Source organism: Temnothorax curvispinosus, unplaced genomic scaffold (assembly GCF_003070985.1).
Source record: "Temnothorax curvispinosus isolate PA1 unplaced genomic scaffold, ASM307098v1 QBEX01014901.1, whole genome shotgun sequence".
Classification (NCBI taxonomy): domain Eukaryota; kingdom Metazoa; phylum Arthropoda; class Insecta; order Hymenoptera; family Formicidae; genus Temnothorax; species Temnothorax curvispinosus.
This window is the reverse complement of record NW_020224681.1, coordinates 20,758-46,922: the sequence shown is the minus strand read 5'-3', so window position 1 is coordinate 46,922 and position 26,165 is coordinate 20,758. Positions and strand designations below refer to the sequence as shown.

At 40.0% G+C, this 26,165-nt stretch overlaps 1 protein-coding gene across 3 annotated transcripts in view; it reads right to left on the bottom strand.

The window, feature by feature from the left end:
* LOC112465108 (zwei Ig domain protein zig-8-like) overlaps positions 1-19,376 on the bottom strand; it is a 247,429-nt gene extending 228,053 nt beyond the window's left edge. For 2 of the 3 annotated variants that reach the window (XM_025032499.1, XM_025032501.1), the window contains exons 1-2: positions 17,993-19,376; positions 12,017-12,143 (exon numbers count right to left, since the gene is read on the bottom strand). In XM_025032499.1, coding sequence (XP_024888267.1) covers positions 12,017-12,080 — 64 coding nt within the window. In that variant the 5' untranslated portion in view covers positions 12,081-12,143; positions 17,993-19,376. Of the gene's footprint in view, positions 1-12,016; positions 12,144-12,229; positions 12,281-17,992 lie in introns of those variants that run through there. The other variant, XM_025032500.1, reaches the window with a different exon arrangement.
* Between the last annotated feature and the right edge of the window lie 6,789 nt (positions 19,377-26,165).

The window sequence follows — 26,165 nt, the reverse complement described above, 5'->3', positions numbered from 1 at the left end:
TTCCCGGATGAGCTTGCGGGTATATACAGCGTTATGAGTAGAAAATGAGATGCTAACTTTCGATGGAGAAACAACAGTGCCGGAGGAACTTTTTCATAATCTGGTCTATTATCACGTTCCACGGGGCAAACAACCGCGGATGCAATCGCTCGCCCGAATACTTTAGAAGAATCACGTACAGCAAAAACGATAACTACAACAGCATCGATATTAATTCAATTTACTCGAACCTAGGCGATCGGAATCTTTCAAATACTCTCCGAAAAGATTCTCGCGAGGTGCATGACTCTCCCTCCGTCTTCAAACTGGTCGCAAATAGTAAATTTTCAACAACTAGGTCAGAACGAGAGGCGCGCACTAAACTTGATAAAATTGTAAATAGCAGGTCGCGATCAAATACTTATATTAAGTGCATACGTGTTTTTCATGCTCTCCTTGGTCTTTGCGCGTCACTAGTTATTTTCCATCTAATCTTACGACCTCAACTTATGAACCGTGGATTAACTTTATTAGCACACGACAATTTGCATACAAAGCAGCACCTGCATCAGATAGGATTATGAAAGATAAACTTCCTATTTTATAGTAACTGTTGCTCTTTTTCCGTTATTATATAATGCATCTAATTAATGCATCTTGTCTCGTCGATGTTACGGCAATTTTACGATGAGATCGTGCGCTGCTTGAGAAAAGAAGCAACTTGAATTTTTTTATAAAAATTTATTTTTAAAATATGAATTAAGCACAATATATTTTATAACGCAGAGATAAAATGAAATCCGAATTGGCCGAACTCAAACAATTTACTGCCGTTACGCTCGCCACAAACATCCACAATCGATTAGCTTTGTAAGCCACCTCGCTATCAAGCTCACTTCGAAAGCAGACAATCGGTTTGAAACATGGTACATTGGTTAGAGCGCGTATTCAAGGACTCTCTTTTTTTAAATTATTCTGTTAATGAAATTACAATTTACATAATATTATAGAAATTTGTAAATTTAATTAAGTTATTGTGACAAAATAAATTACATTATTTCAAGCAAGAAAATGATTAAATATAATATCTATTTACATCTCTAAAATATTATATATTTATTATCATAATTTTGCAGCCACAACGTATAGCATATCGATCGATAGGTCATCTCGTTAGCTGAGAATCAACCTGATCTAGCAGATACGTGAAGAAATATCACCACTTTGACAAGCGAAACTAGCGGAAAGATACAAATATCGGACTGACGTCGGGCGTGTCGGGATGGCTTCAAGCGGAAAGAAACTAAACAGAGGATAGATAGGTAGATGGGTGGGTGGATGGGTAGGTAGGTAGGTAGGTAGGTAGGTAGGTAGATATGTAGGTAGGTAGGTAGGAAAACTTGCTCTTTCCCCCTTGTAGATCCGCGATGTCGTCTCGCAGGGACTCTCGAGACTCGCTACGGCAGATAAGGTAAGAGGAAAGCACGAATTTCTACGTGCTCGACATACGAGCGTGGTCGACCTTTCGTAACAGAACCGGATTTCAGATCCCGGGATCCCATTGAACAACACACCACGGCTATATCAACTGACGCTGGGTCATATGCAAATCGGTAATCGCGCACGTGCAGCACGCACAATAATGACGCAATTCCGAGATCTCTTCACTAGCTATCAGCGCGAGTGCTTTCACGACGCAACATTTTCAAGAGTTAAGCACATTCTTTTTTTATGCATCGCTCGATGAAGCAGTAAAAGAACATTATTACATTTCTCTCAGATGTTTTTAAATCCCAGTTAAATCGATCGTAAGCGATTCAACTGCGAGATATCACAAAATGTCGCGAGACTCACTTTAAATACAAGTTGAATTTCGATTCATATGCTTGATTTACCAAAAGACAAATAGGATTTATGAATATAATAAATCGCAAAATAAAATGAGATATATCTAAAATATATAAGTTAGATTTACTGATTTAAAATATTAAAATATAGATTAAAAACCATTAAACAAGACAAAAATTATAAAATTTATCAAAGTGAGAGAGAGAGAGAGAGAGAGAGAGAGAGAGAGAGAGAGAGAGAGAGAACCGTAGTGAAGATGTTTCTAATCATGTCAAGTATATGCTGCGATCCGTACAATTCCTTTATTAGCCGTGCTCGTTTAACGACTTCCAGCATTGACAAAGAACAGAACAGCCGCATACCGCTAATAGTCGCGCTTTGATTAGTTTATCTAATTAAGTTTTGAACAAGTAGCACCACTCTGACCTTAATTTCGCCAAGAAGTTCACCAAATACCGAACGCAGAGAACTCGTGGCAAACGACCCTTTTGGAGATCACTGTGGTCAGCGAAACCAGTATTGGCGAACGACGCAAATGTCATCGAGAGAATTCGCTAACTTCGTGTACTTAACAGAGACTCGATACCGCAGATGCGGTTCTCGTGAATGAAAATTAGAACATGAATATATATCGGCGATCGATTAATTACTTGCATTTCACCGCAATGACATTTCAGAAAACATATATTATAGGGTGGCCGGGTGACCTAGATAAAGTATACAAATATAATATTTTAAAATAAAATAACATTTAATTTTTTTCTCGTGAACCAATTTGCTGAAATAATATTTAATCAATTTATCGAGAAAATGAATTTATTAGTTATTAATAAATTTAATAAAAAGTTATTATTAAATATTAAAGTTATTATGGAAAATAATTATCCTGAAAACAACCAATATACAATACATGTGAAAGGTTTATAATTATATTAGTGGATAGTTAATTACCTAGGATTCATGAAGCACGAAAACATATCGAGGCGCGTTACACGCACAGTATACATTGAGATAATCGCTATCAATACAGTATTCCTAGTGGAATTCAAGCTTACTTTTATAAGCTTACTTTTCACCTGTCGCTTTATGAGCTTGGGAATGGTGTAGTCGACTTTATGCCGAGATTTCCGTTAAATAATGGGCATACATAAAGAATAAAAGAGAAAAGTCGAGTTAGACGGGCACGGAAAGGAGCGTCTGTGCGGTAACACGCGGAATATACCGGGCATTTGATTTTCATCTAGCAAAGAGAGAACAAGCCCGGCTTGAATACGCCTTTCAAAAATAGAGAACAAAAAAGGGAGCCGAGGGAACATGAGCGCGCACGAGAAACAGGAGTGCGCGGTGGGCTCGAAACGAGAAACAGGCGAACTAGGAAACGCGAGTGCAGCAGTTACGGGATTAAGCACAACTAAACATCCCTTAAACAACTCGGTCATAAATTCGCCGGGAAGATTAAGACGCCCTGTGCCGCCCCCCGCACAACTCCTCCTTTCTGTGTATGCCCCCGAGGCTCCGAGACGTTTGCAGGGATACGAGAGGAAGAAGCTTGCGGTTCGCGCAGCTTTCATCCTCCGCCATTTCTACTTTCTCCCCCCCCCCCCTCTTTACTCTTCCCATCTCACGTTCAACATACGCATGTTCTTCTTCCCGCTCTCTCGTCGCTATTATTCTCTCGTCCGCCTCCACCAAACTTTTCGGCACCCGGTGAACGAGCTTTAACTAACTACATCTGATTATTGCGGTTAGAAGAGATAAATTCACTTAATTTCATCCTCCAAGCCTAGTCAGGCAATGTCCCCTGCGAATAGCGTTGGCCCGGCCACTGTTGAGAACTAAGGAAATAGCCGCGTTTAGGGAAACAGCGGGACGTCTCGATTCACCTACGGTTCCAAAGTTTCGCGCTCGACTATACGGCAACTCGAGCGTTGCTCATGTCCACGTTCGCTAATAACGTCGTATCGAATGAAACAGACGATCGATGAGGGGGAAAACACTATGGATACCGTTGCTGCGTCAAAACGGGGTGGAGATCGTCGTGTATATTATAATACGAGTAACGATGTTTGCGCGAGACATATGCAACGGTAGCGCGGCACAAAGTATCCGATATCGACGGAAATCGATACACGAAGCTGGGTTCAAACTTGCGTCTTTGCGTTGTGTTTAACTTGGCGTAAGCTATTTAGTTTTGTATGTGCATGTATATATGTATGTATGTACTATGTACGTATCTATCTTCCGACTTATTACCACGGCAGAACGAATCGCGGACTCGCTTGGAATCGACGCTCAATTAATTTTCTTTATCCCGCGCCTCCTTCACCGTTGCCTCGATATAAATAGAATTCCTCATGAATTCAATAAAGGAGATCACGACCGCTGATAGCCGATAGTGGGGCGACTCGTGCGGTCCTCTCCCTCTCTTTCTCTTTCTCTTTCTCTTTCGCCCCATTCGCCCCATTCGCCCCATTCAGTGTATCGATTTTCCTTCAAAACGTATTAAAGGTATTCCGAATATACTTTCCGTGTCGATGAGTAGCCATCCGAGGTGATGGGCCGTTAAAAGCTGTTCTCGGTCAAGTGTGGTAAAGTGCTTGCACGGATCGATGGAAACGAACTCGCGCGACGTTAAATGAATGCCGTCAGTGTCTAGTAGAAAATCTTAGAGGAAATTCTCCTCTCAAAAATTCATCATCCTCTTCCGACCGTACGTACGCTGTTTCCAAAGCAAACACAGCGAGTTAAACGTTACTCTAGACATAATATTGACACTGAAGCATCTATACGGCACTAGCAGTTGCTGTATTTAGTCTTTAAAACAAAAGGAGACATTCACCTGCTTATTTTTCTAAATATATCTTTGTAAATCTTTGTAAATCATCATCAAATGCAACATACGGATGAAAAATCGAGTTACAAAGGTGAATCTTTTTTCTTCGCTCAACCGAATAGATTTTGCTTCTCAGATGAATACAGAATCCCCACTCCTTTCGAGATATTTATTCTCCGTCTATCCGAAGCCAATGTTATTGCTCATCGGATAAATTGAAAAATAATTCCAGCTCGTTTCTCAGTAACAATATCTATCCAGGTCACTTGAAATTACGTTACATATCGATGGTACCGACCAGAAAAGATGAGAGTTAAACAATAATCAAGAATTGATCATAAAAAGAGATTGAGAAAAGCGCCAAGTACCATATAGTATAGCACACTGATTTCAATCAGTAGTTGTCAAAAAAAAACCTTCGTTTTTAATCAACTTTCTCTGACTAGATCATTATTCTTATCAATCGATAAAAAGCTACAAATATAAAAGTTAAAAGAAGCAAAATATTAAATCACATTAATGTATCACAATCTCTTTTTTTTTCAATACTTTCTTTGGAAAATTTCCTTTGTATGGCTTAGGATGTTATTATCTCAAGCTCTTCGGATACTAAAACATTTTCCGTGATCTCCTTACCAAGTCTTGGTAGATCAAAGAATAACTCTGTGAAAAGGAAGGGAAAGAATGACTCTCGTTCGCTTTGGAAACATATGTCTTCAAAGTTACGAGGTGACTCAGGCAAACTACGGCCATTTTAACATTAGCCTTGTAGGCGCCCTTTGAACTTGCAAGCTCGTTTCGCCGGCTCGCACGGCGTTCGAACGTTAATGGCTTCGAACAGAAATTTTGCCGTAACTGCATGCGTTTCAGTTTACATGCTGTAGAGCGCTGTTAACATCGCGTTTTGAATAGATGCGAGTGTAACGAGCTACCGTGTATACGCATTGATTAATCGATGCGGCAACAACCCGATTTATTAGAGCGCTAACGAAGCTTAAATCGTGACCTGGGTATCAAAATGCTAAACTTTAAAGAGTCGGATATCTATCTATAGCATTATCTATTTTTATACTGTCTACAGCTAATTATTCTCGCGACGTAACTCACGGATGATCAAAACAAAGATAGAAGTAACGACTTACCGATGATACTTGACGTGCAAAGTTTAGTTTTCTTTAACAGAATTAAAGCATCCCTTTTTATAAACTGACGTCAAGTTATAAGCTGTTACACGACGCTATTAAAATTTGTCCATGATGTCCGCGACAGTATCTATATATACTTCACCTAGTTTTAAGAGAAAACTTTGGTCTTAATCTTCGTGCGCGTATATCATCAGCCGAAAGACACTTAAAAGTAAGTTTCATAAACTCATCGTCTCAAGTATATCAGCGTATCGCCGTTGACTATGGTATATCCTGAGCTACAGCGCAAGTGGATACTTGTCTCGATTTACGCGCCGATTTTTTGCGAAATTCGACTCCTTCGCACGCTCTCTCTCTCTTGTATACGCGAATTTATTCTCATTATCGATTCCCATTCCACTTGAGCAACGTGAATAGGAAAACGACAATGCGTGTTTGCAGTGACCCACTGGTATTCGAACACGCCTCTCTATTTCTTTCGCCGATATGCCTCCTGATACGCAAAAGTGATACAATGCAAGAGTGCCCCATTAAAATGAGAGAGACAAATTTGGGCAGGTAACACAGAATTGTGCCATTATGAGATTGCAAAAGATTGGCGTTTCAATTTCCCTCTTGTCGTATTTGGACAAAGAAAAAGAATCGCAGAGAACCCTCCCGTTTACATTGAAGAGCGTATTTCAAGGGTCTTCTCACCCCCCCCTTCCCCATTATATTAAACAAACTCAGAAACAGCGATATGGGTCGCAATAAATATCACATTTTTTCAACGTTATTCTATTTTCTCTGTATGTCACCTAATTTGCTACTTGTTTTTTATATCCACGTTCTATAATCTTTTTATCATAAAAACACTAAATGCCTTATCACCGATCTGTGATTTTAGTTGGCACGAAAATTTTCTTTTTCCCATTTTTCCTAGTCATGCAACAATTAAATTCATTTAGAATGAGAATTATTATGTAAATAAGCCAAGAAAGTTATTTGTCCTAGAACAATATTGTGTAACAAGATTTTGAAGATACGTAATGACCAAAAACACCCAGATTATGCTATATTTGTGTGAAACTATAAGCCATTTCAAGAGCCTCGTTTTATCGCTAAAAAATTTCTGTTATGACACATATCCTCCACACAATGACGGATTCAATTATTTTTCTCCTGTTATCCCATCATCCTTTTCCGCGTGACAAATCTCTTTTACACAGAAACAAAAAGAGAGTAACAGCTTACTGACGTCAGAATAAGCCCGGCGACATGAATTCTTCCTGGAAAGTGGCGTATATACGGTAACGTCGGGATACCTCGGCGGACGGAGAGGCGCGACACATAGTTAAGTAACTAAGGTAAAAGGCGGCTCTTCGCTTCGAACCAGCACCCAAGTTACGTCGATATTTCTTCGCTCGACGTTTATAATAAGCGTCCAGCCATCTCTATCTCTCTCTCTCTCTCTCTCTCTCTCCCTATCTCTTTCTCTCAAGCGGAACAATATCGAAGGCGCCAGTTTATATACCGGCAACACTTTTATGCTCGAACGCGCGGCAACGTCAACGTCGCCGATAGCCCGGCGCTAGCCGAGAGTAGTAGTCTATATAGATACGACGAAGTTTAACGACAAACGAGGTTCATTATACTCGAGAAAACAAGGCCCAATGTATATACACGGTTGAAGAAAAATATAACAACATCGATCGCGCGTAACAACGTATATCTTGGTACTTAGACGCCACGCGGCTTTGTGTATCGGCGCGACGTGGCGCGGCGTGGCGCGGCGTACCGGATGTACGTGTGCTTTAAACGCGCAACACAACTACGGGCTGCACGCTGCACGGAAAACGCTCGATATCACGAGCGTTCTATAGCTCCCAATTTCGTCGACGCGATAGAAACTAAAGTACGTATTCCCTAATCGCAACAGATACAAAGACGCACGTGCAGATTAGAAGTGATTAAATTAATTTAATCATGCCAAAGCGCCGCGAAACGTTGATCAAAGAGAATTATGCAAAATATAACCAAGAGCATAGTGTGTCACATGCGTAACCCGCTTCAGCGCTTGCGTACATACAAGGAAATTAAATTACGCGAGCAACGTTACGTTAGATCATTTTATGCCACATTTGTCGTGCCCAAAGAGACGTGAATTTCACTGCGATATTTTACATCTTATAGACCCTCATAGGTTGTGCCGAGATACGCGAAAATGTCATTATGCGGAACGTCATCCGCCAATAACGATGTTTCATCCTTCAAGTATCAGAGTCTCGAAATTAGAATAAGGATCGATATCTCAAGGATCGGGATATCTTAAGTCATAGGCAAACGATCGGATAGGACAGGCGATATATAGGTGGGTATCGGTTGGATCTATACATCTTTATCTCGGTCGATTGCATTGTTAGCATGAAGCGCATTGTTTGACCGTCATATCGGCGCGAGGCCTCGGGCAACCAATCAGCGTTTGCGGTAGCCGTGCCTTATCAAAGATTTCCACCACCTAGCCGCAGGGCTTAAATCAACCTGTCCTCCGACGATCCTTTCTCCAGTTTGCGCAACTCTGTCGCGAGGAGAGTAGCAAACTAGTACTAGCAATAAGAAATCAACTCTAATTGCCAGACTTCGGGTAAGAACTCGTAATGAGCACACAAGATATCGCTGTTCGTAATCTTCGAGTATATCGGACGATCGATCTATCACGATCGACGAAACGTGAAAAAATTAGGAATAGCAATTCGCGATAACGCGCATAATTATTGTCGCATTCGAAGACTTCGTATGGACAATTTATAACGATTTAATTATCCGCACGCGCGCGCGCTACACACGCGCGTGACATTAATTAATATTCATCGATAATGGAATATTAGACAACACGTCTGTCGCGATATAACCGTGTGGTGCTCATCAAGCAATAATAAGCAACGGTAATTACTCGTTAATTGGATGACGCCGCGTTTTAATAACCATTTCGCAATATGGAAACGCGCGACAGGTCGGTGTGCGAAAATCCTTGGGACATTCATAAATGGCGATTGTGCAGAAATATCATTCTGACCATTGTAAAAAAAATAAAAAGAATATAACTTGAGATATAACTTAGGCTCATGATATTACACTATACCACGGTACTTTTTACCGCATAGTCGGCCGTCGCATTTATACATCCACTTTACGATCTCGGAAGTAACTCGGCGACTTTAACGTAAATCTCTCGCACAAGGTCGTCTTTAATGTCATATCCGACGGTCGCCTCGTCAACGAACGTTCGGTAAATCGGTGACGTAATTACGGGTCTCTGCTTGCTCACGGGTTTAACTATCTTATGAAATAGCTCGTAACGGCCGATCGAAACCCATATCGTTTTACCAGCGAAAATACGTATGGGAACATGCACGTAACGAGTCCTGCTAGCGACGTGCTGCTACAGCTGTCGAACATCCGCCGGTGTACGTGTAACTACCCTCCAAACGATGCACGGGCGTGTGCATGTATATGTGTGTGTTTGTGCGTGTGCGTTTATATACGTCTTGTATGCGCACACAGGGTGCTCACACAAAAGAGTAAGTACCGAAGGCGAAGGGATGAAAGTAGCGAAGATGAGTTTGAGTTTGGTCCGTAGCGCGCGTCTCGTTAATTCTTCGTCCCATGGCATGTCACTGCATTGTTTGCTCGGGAAAAGGGTGTTTATTGCCCGCAGCTCGAGACAAGAACTATCGTGTCATCTGTACGCGTTATTTACACGAGTGTGCGAGAGAGCGAGCGAGCACGATTCTGTCACTAGCTGCTCTCTCCTCTCTGTGCCACGTTTTAATGATCTCGATCTAACGACCGTGTGTAAGCTGCGTGCGAATCTCAAGAAAGGAACGTACAGAACGACTTTAGGATTAATCGGATTTATTAAAAAATCCGAAAAGATAGCATGCATGGATTTTAATGCTACAAGAAATGCGCGCATTTTATCAATTGCTCCAAAGTTTCAATAAAAGTCTATTATTTATACATCTATAAATAAGAGAGTATATGAGACTGATCAAAATCGAATTAATTTGTTATAAACTCATAAAAACTAACAGTCTTTTCCACGAATAAATAAAGAAATATAATTTTACGTTAAGCGTTATTTATAAATGCCTTCCTCTTCTTTTAGCAATGTTTTAAGATCATTCTATTAAAGAAGATATCGCGCGACTTTCAATCGATATCGAAATTGGAAGCGAGTAATGAAACCTTCTTTCCCGATAGGTCGGACATTGAAACGGGTCGAGCTCTATATTTTTGTATTTTCGCTCTCGTCCAAACGGGGAGAGTTGTACGGTCGCGGATCAGTGAGCAATCATACTTGAATAGGCGCCACGCACACGAGAGGCCAACGTGCGTATTCGCGTGTACAAGCGTGGACGCACGTTGATTCGAAATCATTGTGCCATACCCTGTCGACAATCGAACTTTGACGAACCTCGAATTTCGTATGCTACCGCACGAATTTCCCCTCGAAACGAATGATACGCGTGGGTGGATCGGAAAGGTCGACTTGTTTCTTCTAACGGAACAAAAATATCATTCCATGTAGATCCGATAAATAAGGCCACTGTCTACTACTGTGTACTAGTGCAACAATCAACGGAGAGACATTCTAAGACTTTTACGCGAGTTTCGGATTTCGTGCACTTGTGACAAATTCTTCTACTTGTGTCAAAACGCGTGTCGCCATGATAATACCATGTCGCTAAAATAAAAACACCTTTGTGACATGATCGCGGATAACATCTGGTGAATAAGCTTCTCTAGAGAGAAGCGCACGCGATAAGACGCCAAGAATATTAAATATGTCTATAATATAATCCAGAAATATGTTTCTGGGTAACTGTTTTGCTTATAATATAGATGTAGAAAGAAAATAAAGAGACACGGTAGTGTCTCGCGCCAAGTACGCGCGGAGCGAGACACTGATCGACCGTGACTCTTTTAGATTAAACACGCACACACATAAGGTTACTAGTTCCAACATCGATATATAAATAATTTTTAATTCATGTAGGCTGCCTCTCAACCGTATTTTTGATATTCTTGATGTAATATTAGAATAAAAGTGTCATCTCAGAAAAATAGGAATATTACTTAACTGTATCAATTTCTAGGATTTGTTCGCACATTTTTCGTTGTTTTCATTGTTTTTCACGATTGGTATTTATTGAATGTTCTTAAAAATTTGTACAACGCATTCAAAAAAATACCACAGATATACATATTTCATTTAGACACTACTATGCTCGTAATACAAACAACGCGCTACGCGAATCCATCAAATGCGCCATCGCTATAATTCAACCGTGTATTTTGACCATATCTCTGAGTTATTTCACGTTTCGTGCAACTCGTCATAAAAAAATACAAAAAGGCGCAAAAACCAAAAGCAAACGGATAAATTGCAACTGTTATGAAACTGGTCGTTTTATATATTTTAAAGTGCGGCGAGCATAAATACGTTTGTTCCTCGCATCCTGAATATTGTTGGGCGAACAATAAGACCATGCTTTATATGTTACATAATTTAAATAATATCCTTGAGAACATTATTATACCTGAGCAATTCCTTAAATGAGGTCGCGATATTTTGATGTGATAAAACTTATCAGACGATTCTCTTTTACAAAATATTTCTCATCAAAGCATAGCACGAAAGATTGTAAAACACTATCCAGTTTGTTTTTCGATCGATTTGATCAATAACCGGAAATAAGCAAAACTTTACGAAATACTTTAATAAGAAAACATTAATTTCAACCTTTTCCTGTATCGCAAATTCAATCCTTGATTGTATATCAATCGAAACACAATCAGCGTGCGGAATTAAATAAATATAAAAGATCATAGAATAAATAATTAATTAAATACATTTATATCTATTTTTTGCTATACTCGATAATTATAACGGTTGAAGTATGATCAAGATAACTAATTGTGTGATAATAAAAAATAAAATTTTAACCTAAAAAGTCTGTAAAAATCCTAAGCAAAAGCTGCTTTCGTAAATTATACTTATTTCAAAAAAATAACTTTTAATTTGACTATTGTATATATTATAAGAAATAATTATGCATACTTATGCACAGAGCTTCTTTCAATATAAATGTTAGTTTTTTTTTTTTAATAGACTTTTTGTGGCAAATTCCCACATTACCATCCGTGATTTTTAGACAGAAAGACTCACCATTATTAATCGCAGCCAAAGCGACGGCGCCGAGCAACCATGCGACGACGCTGACGGCGGACATCTTCGTTTCCCTCGTCGCGGTTTCCTCCTCACATAATACGCGCCTTCCGTGCGTTAGAACGAGCTGGAACAAGGAAGACGCATTACGTTAAACCGCGCGTGTGCGCGATGTCACAAGATATTACAAGTTCGGTCGCGCGTTTATCTTACAAAGGCGACGGTTTCGTAAACGCCCGGCTAAGTGCTGTATGTACGCCCGCGCAGCCGTTGGCGTTGGTGGAGTACTGGCGAGGAAAGCCGAGGAAACGATTGTGTTAGCGTCGCAATTTGTTACGCGTAATCTTGCGCGCTTCCCACGCATCCCATTATACCAACAACAGCGGATGTCGCGCAATAATAATTACTCGATCAAGCATGTGTCTACAAAAATATTATGATAACATATAACCACGTAACAAATTGCAGTCTCCAATTTTTATTCCCCTCCAGCAGTTGAAAATAAAGGCCTTCATTCTTTGAATTATATCTATAAAGACATCTCTGAGATACACGTCTTGAAATAAAATTCTGTTTAGCTTACAAATAACAACTTAAGATAACTTGTAGATAAAATATTTTTTCTCTCCGTCCTTTTACGACCATCTAACGCGATAAAACATGTTAAATATATCACATTCCTAAAATACAAATTTTAAATAGATATTTATTAATTGCTACACTGCACTGATTAGAATTATTGTTATATTGGTTTTTATATATTGTCATGTAAATTTTTTTTACTGCACAGAAATTTATTCTGGAAGAAAAATAACTGGAGATACGAGGGCTTACGATTAAATAAGAGAAAATTCAAGAATTTTTACTCGCGACCAGTATAGCGCAGGTTGAAAAGCCAGATGCAGAAAAATTTGCAACAACGTTTCTATTTATTTATACGAGAACAATCGCTCTAATGTCTAATCGACCGATTCGTAACAAGCTTATATTTAAAGAAATGAAAAGAAAGAGAGAGAGAGAGAGAGAGAGAGAGAAAGAGAGAGATCGAACACAGCTCTGTAACGAATATAGTTATAATTTACGGTATACTACACAACTGATAAGTGATACGAAGAGATTTTCTCAGATTTCCTGATGTACACTTTCGTTCGTATAAGAAATTTTTGGATAATATAAAGTCGATTTTCTTCGACTAAAATTCGATTGCGCGTAAATTTTTTTACAATTCTCTCTAAAATACAAATTTAATTGCAATAATATTTTAAATTTATTTAGTTTTTCATCATTTCTTTAAATGTAAAGTCTATCGTTTTCTATTAAAATGAAAAATTTTGCTGAAGAAAAATTTACATTATAAATATCAGAATAAAATATCATTTTTACATTTATGGAAAAATCCACTCCAAATAACTCTAAAGTCCTTATATGAGGAAAAGCGTGGGAAACTTGGAAAACACCCTGTATGGTCGCACACGATCTACTAGAAATTTTATTCGAGAATTTCCCGGAACATGCGGATGATTTTCTCGAGCGTCCGCGCTTTCTGCTCCGCGAGATGGTCCCGAGAAGCTGCTCATTCGTCACGTCGAGATAGCGTCGTCCTCGGACGGATCCGCGGAAGGCGCAACGTCCTCCTACCCATATTATAACCGGTATAACCGTTAGCGAAATAGCTTGCCGTGCCTCCCTCGAGTCGCTTTCAACCGTGACATACTCCATTTATACAAATCACGCGCTGTATCTTCGTGTCAAAACGTAATCGCCGCCCCGTTTTCTTCCTCCTGTTTATTTTCGCAAATATTTCATGTAATCTACCGAAAACGCTACAACTTGAGACTCGAGCTAGCTTCATCAGGAAAGCTTGTTATTTACGATACAACTAAATTACAGTGTCACAAAATTTGCAAATGTATTATTTGATCAATTTGAAGTAGATTGTTCTTCAGCGAAAATTACATTTCCGACATATTTTCTTATGCTGTCTTTATTTTTAACATTTATATTTTATATAATTAAATATTTAAGATATTCATAAAATTGTAAAAATTAAATTAGCATTTTAAATTCAAACAAAAACCGAATAATGCGATGAAATTTTAATTTAAAAAGCTATCTGTATTTCTTAATCTACCGCTTGAACCAGATATCGTTCTAGAGTGCTAAATACATGACCCTTTTTTCTCTCTTTTTTTTTCTTTTTATGTTTAACCAGAGCAGGGAAAGCGAAATAGGTAACACTATCGCTCTATCCACACCGACCGCTGCTCTCGCAGCTCGCAACTACCACACGAACCAGGCAACCCTTCAGACACACGGTTCCCGCTGGTTCTCCGCTCCTTTCATCCCAGTCCGCTTTACTTTATGCACCGGTTGTGCGCGCGCGGACTTTATATCGTCATACACTGTGTGCTTCGAAAACCTGAAATTCCGCTTTGCTACGGTTTCGCAAGACGCCACAAGCCATACGTTTTGAGCAAAATTTCGGCGTGCTTCCAAGCCGCGCCGCCGTGCACATAACTAATACATATGAATAATACAAAATGAATTTTTTGCGGTAACTCCGTTTCGCAATAAAGCTACAATATTACATCACACATTCACATATTTTATTTTCATAATCCTACGCAATATGAACTGCGTGTTCTTCACGCAATGAGAACATAAAATCATATATATTATATATATATCTATATAAATTTAATATCGGAAATGTTGTCAAGAAGAGCTGTCATATAAAATGCATTAATCAATATACGTATTTTAAAAAGTTCTTATTTAACTCTTTGTTGTTTTTCTTCTCTCATAATGTACTCACATACTATAAAATGTTCCCTTTATTCACAAGATTTTTGTGATATAGAAACAGAATAAACATGCAGTACTGAAAGCACAGCGTACAGCGTATTTCAATGAATAGCAAAGAAATGTGGATTATCAACATTCTTGATTAGGCTACGACAGGAAACAACAGCGAGAGAAGGCAACAACTGTTGCTTCGTTTGAGCATGGACAAAATGCGCGCGCGCAACACTCATATAATATAAAATTGCATCCGGCGCATTTTTCAAGATAAAAGAGTAAACGCACTTCCGCGAATGCACGCGAATGTACCTACATATACGACCAAAGAAGCGAGACGGAACGCCGTGGAGCTTTCGTTTATACGTAGTTATATGATAAGATCTTTATATTTGTATCTTCTCTGCAGTGTCCACACTGCAGAAACGAAAGCGGGGCTCGCTGAGCTGCAGATAAGGATAATAATATTTTCAAGAAAATTTCCAGCAGATAATTCACAAGAAACCTTAGAAGAGAACATTAATTACAACGCAAACTATATACGTTTTCAGAATAACGTAAAATTTTTAAGAAAAATTAAAACGTATCGATATTCAAAAATAAAGGTAGCAAGCACTCTTTTGCAAAACAGAAGCATCAGTAATGAATGGTACCTCGGCATTCTCTTATTAGTGGCCATTAATTATAAAAAGTACAAATTATATTTGGATCACTGATTGTGAGTGGAATAGCGATGTAGGTCATTAAAAATAAATATTCTTTTCATGTACACTATCTATTGTGCGCAAAATAGTTAATATTTTAAACGCCTCCTACACAACTCATCATTCGCAACTAGATAAGTTTAATTTCTCAAAAACGCAAGTCAGCCGCGATCATCGCCGCTACGCCACAACACGACAATAGTACTGAACAACAGAAACAGAATTATGTTTCCATATTATTGGAAACGCGTAACTCTGCGAATTTCACCGTGATAGGAATTTCAACTCTATAATTTAAAACATAAAGTTAAATTAGCCCACATCCTCACTCTTTTTCCATATCAGCCAACAGCCCTACGTTTCTAATCTGCTAAACATGCGCGCGGTAAACAATGGTCGTGATACTCGCAATTAGCGTGAGCAACACGTCGTAGAAACGTTATTTTTCAAACGTTTTTTGGAACGGGACAGTTCATATCTCGTCGGGACCATCCAGCTTTGCGTTTGCTTTCGTGAAACCCGTCAGACGGACGGGCCCTCTAACGTTTATTTACACAGCTCAAACACATTTTTCATTCTCCACGTACGACCTGTGGTACGTGGGAAACATTATTGGCCACCACGTAACCGGCACCCACCACGACCATTAACATCATTACCGGTATGAGCAATAACGACGGCGGGATCGCTATCGTTTGGCCGCACGAGATGTTGATCGATCATTCGTGAACACTGACGAGGCAAAACGGAGGCGCAGGATACCGATCTCGCGACAAACTAACGGGCACCCGGTAATAATTCAATGTAAACGCGCATAAGTGCTATTAATAAGATCCGAAGGGAAGCACGGTCGAGTATCGTGAATGTATGATTGAATAACATAGCGCGCGCGCGCGCACACGAGATACGAATATATTGCGCGAAAGCGTATTTTGTGGGAATTATCTGATGTATGTTGATGAACTGGAGTGTGTGAAGTGTACTTGTAGAGTAAAATGTGTATGCGATCGTAACGGGTAGATCTGGAGGCATAGAAGAACAGCCGTTTCGCGGAAAGCGTATACACATCGCGAAAGTAGGAACGCTCGTTACGCTCGTTTCAGTTCGGATCGCTCCCGAGTAATGCCGTGGCGTAATTTCGGCAACGGGGCTCGCCGCTGAAACGAAATGGCCGGGTGTTTATTCATGCAAAGCCAACACACTCCGAAACAACTCACCACATCTCTGTGCTACGTAAATGAGGTACTCGGATATGTCCCGGTGCCTCGTTGTTTGCTATCTTACGAGCGTCTGCGGATGCTTATAAAATGGAGATAATTAACGCAGCGTCTAGAGATAACGGGCACACCAATTTGCGGTTATCTCTCCCTTTTGTCTTAGGCGTTGCGCCGCCCGCACCTTTCTAGGCACCAAAAACGCATTAAGATAGCGCTACGTGATATGAAGATTCACGCAACTTCTCACATAACTTTGCAGAACGCAAAACGCCATTTCTGGAAACATCCCGCACCGTAAATTTGTACAATATAATACTGTTAGAATTATTAGCCACAAAAACTCCTGCTTTTTGTCAAGAATGATTGAAATGTATACCCCAATATCGGTTTTTTACTTCAGTATATTTTATGTGCAATGACATTCGATTCGCAATGAGCGTAATATTTTTGCGACTATTGTTAGTCGCACTGCATTCGGTCTCATTTATTTCAAATTATATTTTTACGATTTTAACTCAAACTATATATGTTTGGTTTCAGCAGGAAATAATTCTGCATTTTTCGTAAGAGATTTTAGATATTATGTTTATATAGGGGTCTGTCGCTACACGCAAATATTATACATTACGGAATGGTACTTCATTTCACACGAATAAATCGAAATTACTTACTTGAAGTTAATGGAATTATGACCGCGCGTTTGATCGATGTAATTAGCAACGACCAATATTTGATGAGTCTAAGGTACATACTCCGCGCGCGAGCTGACAACTAAATATCACATTGGAGCTTCTGATGCTGCAATGCGACGAAAAACAAAGGAAAGCAATATATTGAGCATCATGTAGTAGCATATTTAACTATTACATATCAGTTGATGCATTATTACATTATTATAATTTGCAACTAATTAAATGTACTAAACGAATAATGATGCTACATAATACGAGGTAATATAATGTGTTGATACTACAATTACAGTAGGTAATTATTACGTAAAAAATATCACGTGAAACAATTATTTCAGAAATCATGTATTCAGTTTCAAGAAAAACGAGCCGCATTAATAAATTATATCAAAGTTTATTAAATTTCACCTTTAAAAACGTGAACGTTTAAAATAACAATACATGTCATTTTGAAAGAAAACGTTATATGTGTGATGTATATGTGTGATGTATATATGTGTGTTTCACATATTATGTACTATATCCGAAGAATTAACTTTTTACGGAATCGCGAATAATTTCGCTTACCTAATACCTATCGCCAATCATCAAGAATCGTCCTACTTCGACATCGTTGTCGGAAGCGCGTCAAGTGTAAGACGCCCGCTACTTCCGCGTTTTCCTGCTTGTGTCTAGCCTCCAAACGACGATTAGTAATTCCTCACGCAACTTCACTATCTGTCACTCGCGAAGCTGCATTCGTAATCAGAGTGCCGCCCCCGCGCCGTTAAGATCGTCACGATCACTAAGCAAGCCAACCACAGCGCGACCAAAGAAGAAGCTCGTTCATAACGGCAAGAATGGGCTCGGAAAGCTCTGGACGCGTCGCACAAAACTGTCACACGGATGTTACGAACACAACATACGAGCTAGGAGCAATCACGTCCTCCTAGCCGCCACTGCTGCGCCGCTGCTCTCGTTCCCGACGCAGCTAATTAATCCCGAATTTGAGACGCGCGCGCGATAATGGGAATCCCCACGAGCGAGTTTTAATTAAAACTCGGGCCCCCTAGCTCGTCGCTCGTCGCTTTTCGCTCGTCGCTCGTCGCATAGCGTACTTGACCTTCCTCGCGGCAGGCTTAATTGAATCCTCGTCGATAGCGAGACGCGACGATTACGCATACGCGCGTAGATTAAGCGTGCTCGCATGTTGGCCGTTATCGCGGATATACATGCCGCAACATAAATACCCCATTGATCCAACAGGGCGTTTGTATCGCGGATGGATCGTGGTGCCAGCTGATCCACCAAAAGCCCCCTGTCAGCCGGTCTGACCACCACGAGCCCGCTATCACTGATTGTGAGTCCGGTGGCGGTACAATCTACCGTACGACTACTACACCGCGACTCTGTCGCTGCTGTCCTCCGCTACTGCTCCTTCGTGACGATCCGTCACTACTGGTCACTACTTGTCGCGCGCGACTGTCTCTCTCACTACTGTCCGAAATCCTGTTTACCGTCTCCCCAGTACTACTGTCCGCACTCCTTCCTGACAATTCCGAAACGCTCGTCGATATCTCTCTCGTATCTCGCGACACTTGACCCGTGACCGATCGGTCGAATCGCCTCTCGAATATGTCACTATTCACCCTCGGCAGCCGCCAGCGTCCCGGCGGCTGACACTCGCGCGAACTTGGCGCGAACACTCGAGCGTACGAGCGAGTGCACGTCGCGTTTAATTGCGCGCGCGTTATCAATTATCATCGACGAGGAGTAATTAGCCGAGACAAGTACGAGCGCGATTCACTCATAGTCACGCGACTTGTCCCGCTGTTCACTGGAATCGCGGCGAGGGTGCCCGCACGCAGAGATGCGCGCGCGTACGTGCGTGCATATAGATGTGTTGTATTTGTACGTGTGTGTATGTGTATGTGTGTGTGCGCGCCTGTGGGATCCAGGTCCAACCCTGGCGCGATGCGATGGAGAACTGACGTCCTGACGGGTTGCAGCGCCCCGACGACGGGCGTCCGGTGAACCATCCGCCGTGAAGCGAGCGGCGGGAGATCCGCCACCCATTCAACCCCTCCTCGTATCCGACACCCCTTCGTATCCCCTCCCCATACAGAGCGGCACGGTGCTCCGCTTTTGCCCGTGCCACCTTGTCGTCGAGAGGGCACCGTCGTACGCGCCCGCGCCGCCACGAGAAATTTACACGAAATTTTTTAAAATATCATTCGTGCTATCGGAAACGAATTTTTCGGAATTGCGCTGGCTTTTGCGGAGAAAAGAAATTCAGGGGATGCATTGTCAAAAAACCATTGCCTATTGGTTAAACGTTTAGATCTTGATATATTAATTGTATCACTGCCAACATTTTTATATTCTATCACTCGATATAAAATGTTTGAGTGTGATTAAATTCTATAAAAATGTATGATATTTAATTACACGAATTATATTAAATTATCAAAATTATTTTAAATAGATAAAGTAAGTAAATTTAATTGTGTTTAAATTTAATTATACTAATTGTAAGAACTTTTCTTCCGTAGAAACATTTGAAAATATGAACAGAAATGAAGATAAAGTACATACACGGAGTAGGTACTCCAAATACCGTCATAATTAAATTAAGAAAGTAACCCGGTATGACTCTCGCAGGCAATCGATCGATATTACAAATACTCGGTAAAAACAGGACGCACGGAATTGAATCTTTCTAATTATTTCCGTTTAGACATCTGTCATAATACTTCATATATATTTTATGTATTTTCTTCACGTGTAAAAAACATCCAGAGCAATCTAAAATTTGTTATGGAGCTCTATGTGAATTTTACGCCTTATACATGTGTATGTTACACAATTCTTATATTAATTTATATATAATATGTTATATGAGAGACGTGCTAGGCGCTTAAAAGTGGCGAATAGGTAATCTAAAGGCACGAGAAGAATAGGTTCACGTAATTTCTTAATCAATATGGCCTAAATCATTCTTATGACAGAATAAGGCTCGCGTTCTGAGCTGCGTGTTTTCCAAGACTTGCATGCATTTGCGAACGTCACGTGATTCGCGGGGGCCACGTAATAGACGGCTTTACATCATTCCGAATTGGATGCGGTAGAAACGGTAAAATCCTGACTTTCCGCGGAAGCATCGCTCTATTCCTCGATTACTGCGAAATCTGTTTTATTTCAGATACGCTTGTGGGGGGAGAAGGGGGGAAAATGTATTAACATACACTAATTTTCATCAATGAAGCATTATCGGCAATTCATATGTACCTATATTACTACATTTTTGATACGATAATGATATCGTGTAATAACCAGGTCACCATAAAATAACTCCTATAAAGGCCTATTCAAACGAAATAATTTTAAAATAGTATCTTATAAAAGCAAGGAAAAAAGGAATTTGCATATTACACATATACATAATTTCTAACACAGTATTAATTTTATGTCCGAACGTACACGAATAAAAGCGACTCGGCGTTTGCCAGTCGCTTTGCAGTCTTTACGCTCTAAGCTGTATTATTAATTAAAGGAATTAACTTCACCATATATGGCGCGACCCTTGCTCGTGGAAAGGAAGGTCGAACGCTTATATCATAGTCTAATTTCCAATTAAGGCGTTATTAATACCGGCGCCAGTAAGCGTTGTACCTCGTGGATTATATTACAATTTACATTGTGCATGTGAAAGACTTGTTATCAAGCCTGAATTTCTTATTTTATTTATATTACACAATAAATTTAGACAAGATTTGATCACATCAAAAATTACATGCAGCAAATATTAGAATCTAAATTAAGAAGAATGCCATGTATTTTTATATTTAAAAAATCGATAATTCTAGAATTATAAAAATGACTCATTGTCAGTGATTTATGACTAATAAAAAAAATAACATTATTCTTTGGTTAATTCCAAATAATAATTTTAATTTGTTTAATTTAATTTAATAGGGAGCTAGTTACAAAGATAATTAAAGCAATATTTTAGTAAATCAAATTTCCACAAAAAAATTAATTTTTAATTTATAAATGTTCTTTAATGTATCATTAGAAAGTACATGACTTTTTCTTCTACGTATCGACACGTTTAATAGATTAAATAATTAAAGTACGTTATTCGATAAGTACTGCGCTAGTAAATTACAAAATATTAAATTCAACATGACCTGAATATTAACTGAGATATTTCAATAAATATTATATACCCAATGTAATATAGAATTGCATGAAAAACGTGCATAATAGCATGAAAAAATAATTTTCCAGTATGCACATGAGAGAACAAACCTCAATTAAATTCAATGTACATATTTTTTCGAATAAGAGTTATTCGGAAGAAATAACAATTATATGGTTAAACTAATATATTTTCTCGTTTTTAGACACAAAAGTAAAGTAAAGTAATTGCTCGTCTAAAAGTATTGAATGCTTTTAAAGACCTAACATCATAAATTAGTCTGAAGCAGTATACACAGTAACTATTAAATATAAAAAAATTAAAAGAATAACATTAAACTCTGAATATATATGATTCGATATTGTCTATGAGTTTAAAATTAAAATTGGGGATTACGAAACATTGTAGATTTCTGTACGTTATTTTCACCGATTTGTATCACGGATAAGGTGCGCGAGGCGACCACGGATGTTTCGTACCGCAACCTTCGGGATCGTAGAAAGGTGCGTGGGACAGAGGCAGGTAGACGGGTCGTTTCACACAGCAGCGCCTCGCTTAATTACTAGTTACTAGTAACAGGAGTTAGAAGCGTTTAGCTCACAGTTCACGCCATCCAACAAAAGCTTATAATGTTACGAACTATTCCCATTGCTACCCTAGATTCAACAACGAGGCTTCACCCTGTGCCCGGATTCATATTACTTCGAAATCATATCAAATACGGAAACGAGTCTGCGAGTTCGCGAACTGCAGTTGGCTCGGTTTACAATATAATTAATCTCGTGACTGCCCGATATGAGTTTAGCGAGCTAAATATAATATCGGTGTCTGTAGCATATTATCCATATAATGTTAAGAAAGCTCACATTTTGTAATACAAAATGTGACGTTATCAAAACCTTAGATTCTAGCGATCCAATATCGCACTGAACTTGATGTCAAAATTAAAAGACGCGACACACGAATTCAATTAGTCTATAAACAATGCAATTGATTAATATAATTTATTGCATACCGCTGCACAACTTGACTCGCTAGTGCGGTCATTTTCAGGTTGTAACTATAAATCTCGCATTTCTTGAATCACCGACGGAAAATTCATCGACAATAAATCGGAGTTTCGACAACGTGATTCAACGATACCGAAAACAAACGCTCGGGCGCAAATCACAGCTACGTTGTTAAAAATCCCTCGTCCATAGTATTCGCGAGATCGATTTACCAAACACCGTTTGGAAGAACTTTGCAGCTTTGACATTTGCCCGACGAATGAAACTAATCAAACATTCCATCCGATATACTACACTTACTACAGAGCAGTCACACTATCCATAACCATTTTGTTCGACTCAAATCGGTCTCGATTAAATACGAAACTGACTGCACATGCGATTACTCTTAAAAGAAAATATCACAATAAATATAAACATGTATCCATTTGAAAAAATAATTTAACATTCTAATATTATTACATTCCCTATCTTTATATAGAGAATGTATAATTCGCAAAAATATATAAATTTATATGTATAATATGTAAACTTCTTTCTTTTATATACTATTTTTGAAAAAGTGCTTTGCGTAAGTGTGAAAGAAAAGTTAGGATATATTTCTCTGTATCTAATAATAATTTAGATATAGAAGATAAAGAAAAGTTGAAGGATTGATGTAAAATTATCAAGAAGCAGTGAGTAAATTCTCCGAATTCTGAGTCAGCTTCAGGATCGAAAAAGTAGCCTATGTAAGCAAGGGTGGCAATTTGAGCAGTGGACATCCCTTGTCGCCTTTGGCGAGGCTTCCAGCGGCCGACTATCCCGTGCCGCTGAACACAGAGTTCTCGGTCGGTTGTATCCACACGCGTGCTAGTTACATTGGGCTTTGCGCTGCCGATGCGTGCATGTAGATCGAAGGGAATGGCGATACTACGTACACTAGGATGGTTAGACCTGGTTGGCGTCCGTTAGCTGTAGCCCATACACACGCAGATTGGATCGGACATTGCACGCCGTGCAGCTCAGCTTCTGAACAGAGAAACTGCGTTTGCCGCAGCTATACCTATCTAATAGGATACGGACTAACGCAACCGCGCGTACATTTAGGTTATCGAGTTGAAATGTTCAATATGAGAAAGGCAATCTGGACATCGTTGGCCTGACGAGATGCCGCGGCCGTTCTGAAATCTGTGTCAATTTCGATAAGTGTAACTCCGCGCGATCGTCCCACGCGCGATTTCGAATTTCGACAAAAACGATGAATGATTAACGCTGGATTATTCGCCGTCTTGTAGCCAGATAACACGCCTGTTAATAGCAACAAACGGAAACGCGGTGACGTTTACACGCGGCAAAACCGCTGCGAACTTTACAGCGAGTTCGCCCTGTCGAACGAACTTGTAGCTTCGCTTGCGGTTGACCGTCAATTTCGGTTCCAAGAGACAGTTTACTTGGAACTGGATGTTGAAACGAATTCCGAAGACGCGCAGTCCGTCGTACGTGTCCATTCGTCTGCGAAATCGATTTCTTCGCACTGTCGTAAATGGTTAATGGCTCCGCGTAATTTAATTGCGACTCGGCACGAAGTCGGGATGAAGTACGCGCCGTGTTCTCGGAACAATCCGGTATTTCGCTCGCTAATCCACTGCACGTTGTACGCACGCTTGTGCTACAGACGGCGTGGCGCGGCGCGGCGCGGGACGAAGGCAGAAGTGCCGCACACGGTGCCAAGAAGTGCAGATTTGCTATTTCCGCGAACATTCCTCCGGCCCGCGGTAGCGTAACCGACGTACGACCCTTTAACGGGTAACAAGACCGCCAACAGCGGCTTCATTTGCATTTATTTCTAGCAGACTTAACGTCGACCGCGATACGAAAGGAACGGGCAGCCGCGCGTAATTTCCAACAAATATACACTCTCGAGGATCGCTCCTAGTGAAATCCGATCCAATCAAAATGAAAAGCATAAGCCGTTACGCTTGCTACGTAGAGATACCGTGTCGACAGAGTTGTAAAAGTTAATTTGCCGTAACTATATCAACATTTCGCTTTTTGTCCGTTTCTCGAGATGAAAATGCATTTAAAAAATTAATCAAAAAATTATTTCTCAATTTTTGTAATCAAATTAAATAAGACTAGTAGTAGCAATACTGAAAAAAATGCTGTTTCGAGAACAGAACAAAACATTTAAAAACATACCGTGCAAATTGTTTTTCTCTTTCGACGTAGTCTTCATCCATTCGAAAAATTTTGTATATATGCAGTTTTGAAATATTCTATTGCTGTGGTATACCAGTAATTCTCACTTCAAATTACGAGATATTTTTTTTTAATTGATTGTGAAGCTGTTTTTTTTTTATGTTTTAATTTGGTGTAAATTTTCAGATTCGAAGCCCACAGCATGTGAAAAATTGCAAGTGAACCAATAAAAAAAAAATAAATATTGGCAACGAGGAAACATTAGAGTAGAAAAAATATCGGCAAACGAACAAAAAGACCATACAGATCGAGATATACCTTCAATACGTTTTATCGCTTCTCATTCTATTCGGTGAGAAATGGCTCCGTAAGATTCTCGGTAATTGCGCGCAATTCTTCCGTTCTGCTGTTCGGCTTCATCGTACATTCTAATGAAGGCATCAACCTTCGGTGAGAACAAACGGTTTCGCATCCTTTTCAAACGGGCGGCGGTGCCTCAACCCACCGTTCGTCGACCTGAATTCACGAACGCCTCCGACCGAGATCGGTTTAAGTGAAAGAAGAAGCGCCAGAATTACGTAGGATAGGTGCAGTAACGCGAATCGCCGCCGTCCTCCCGACCCCAAGATCGAGCATCGTGGATTTCAATTTCTCACGGAAAGAAGCGTGGAAGCCCTGCCATTAAACGGAGGTAGGAAGCCCGAGAGCGCGGCGCAATTCGTGGACGACGACTAGTTGCTTCCCTTCCATTATCCTTCACCTTCGATTCCCGTTAAACTACGGAAAGTGTGCGCGCCATTGGTCGTTGTCGCTCAGCTCGTCGGAAAAATCGATAGTTTAATGCGACTTTATCGTCACCGGGCAGCGCGCAGCGTTACGCTGCGTTCGCCAGCGTTGCTGTGAATTTCACAAAACGACGCGGAATAAAGGGTTACAGCGCGCCCGCGTAGTAAAGGATCCTCGACAATTACAAAAGGAGTAACCACGATCCCCGTAAACGCTCGCATGGTCGCCTCTCGTTGACGTTTTCGCGAACCTCGTCGTCAACATCGCTCGTTCTAGCGAAACGCTCGTACGCTCGGGAAATTTTCCTTCAATGGAAAAGCAAACGCTGGAAATATAGAATCTCTCAAGTTTTCTACATCTGCTTCCATTATCGCGAATATGATCCCAAATATGAAATTCAATGTACGAAATGTCTTCGTACGAAATCTCGCAGTTTCGAACGAAATTCCTTCGATGGCGGAATTATCTTCGGTAACGAGAGCACGCGCTAATTCGAGAATCGGATTCAAAATTAGCGAGCCAACCGCGCGCATTGCGTGTGACGGATAACGCCATAAATTTCGTCATATGCGGATACTCGCTT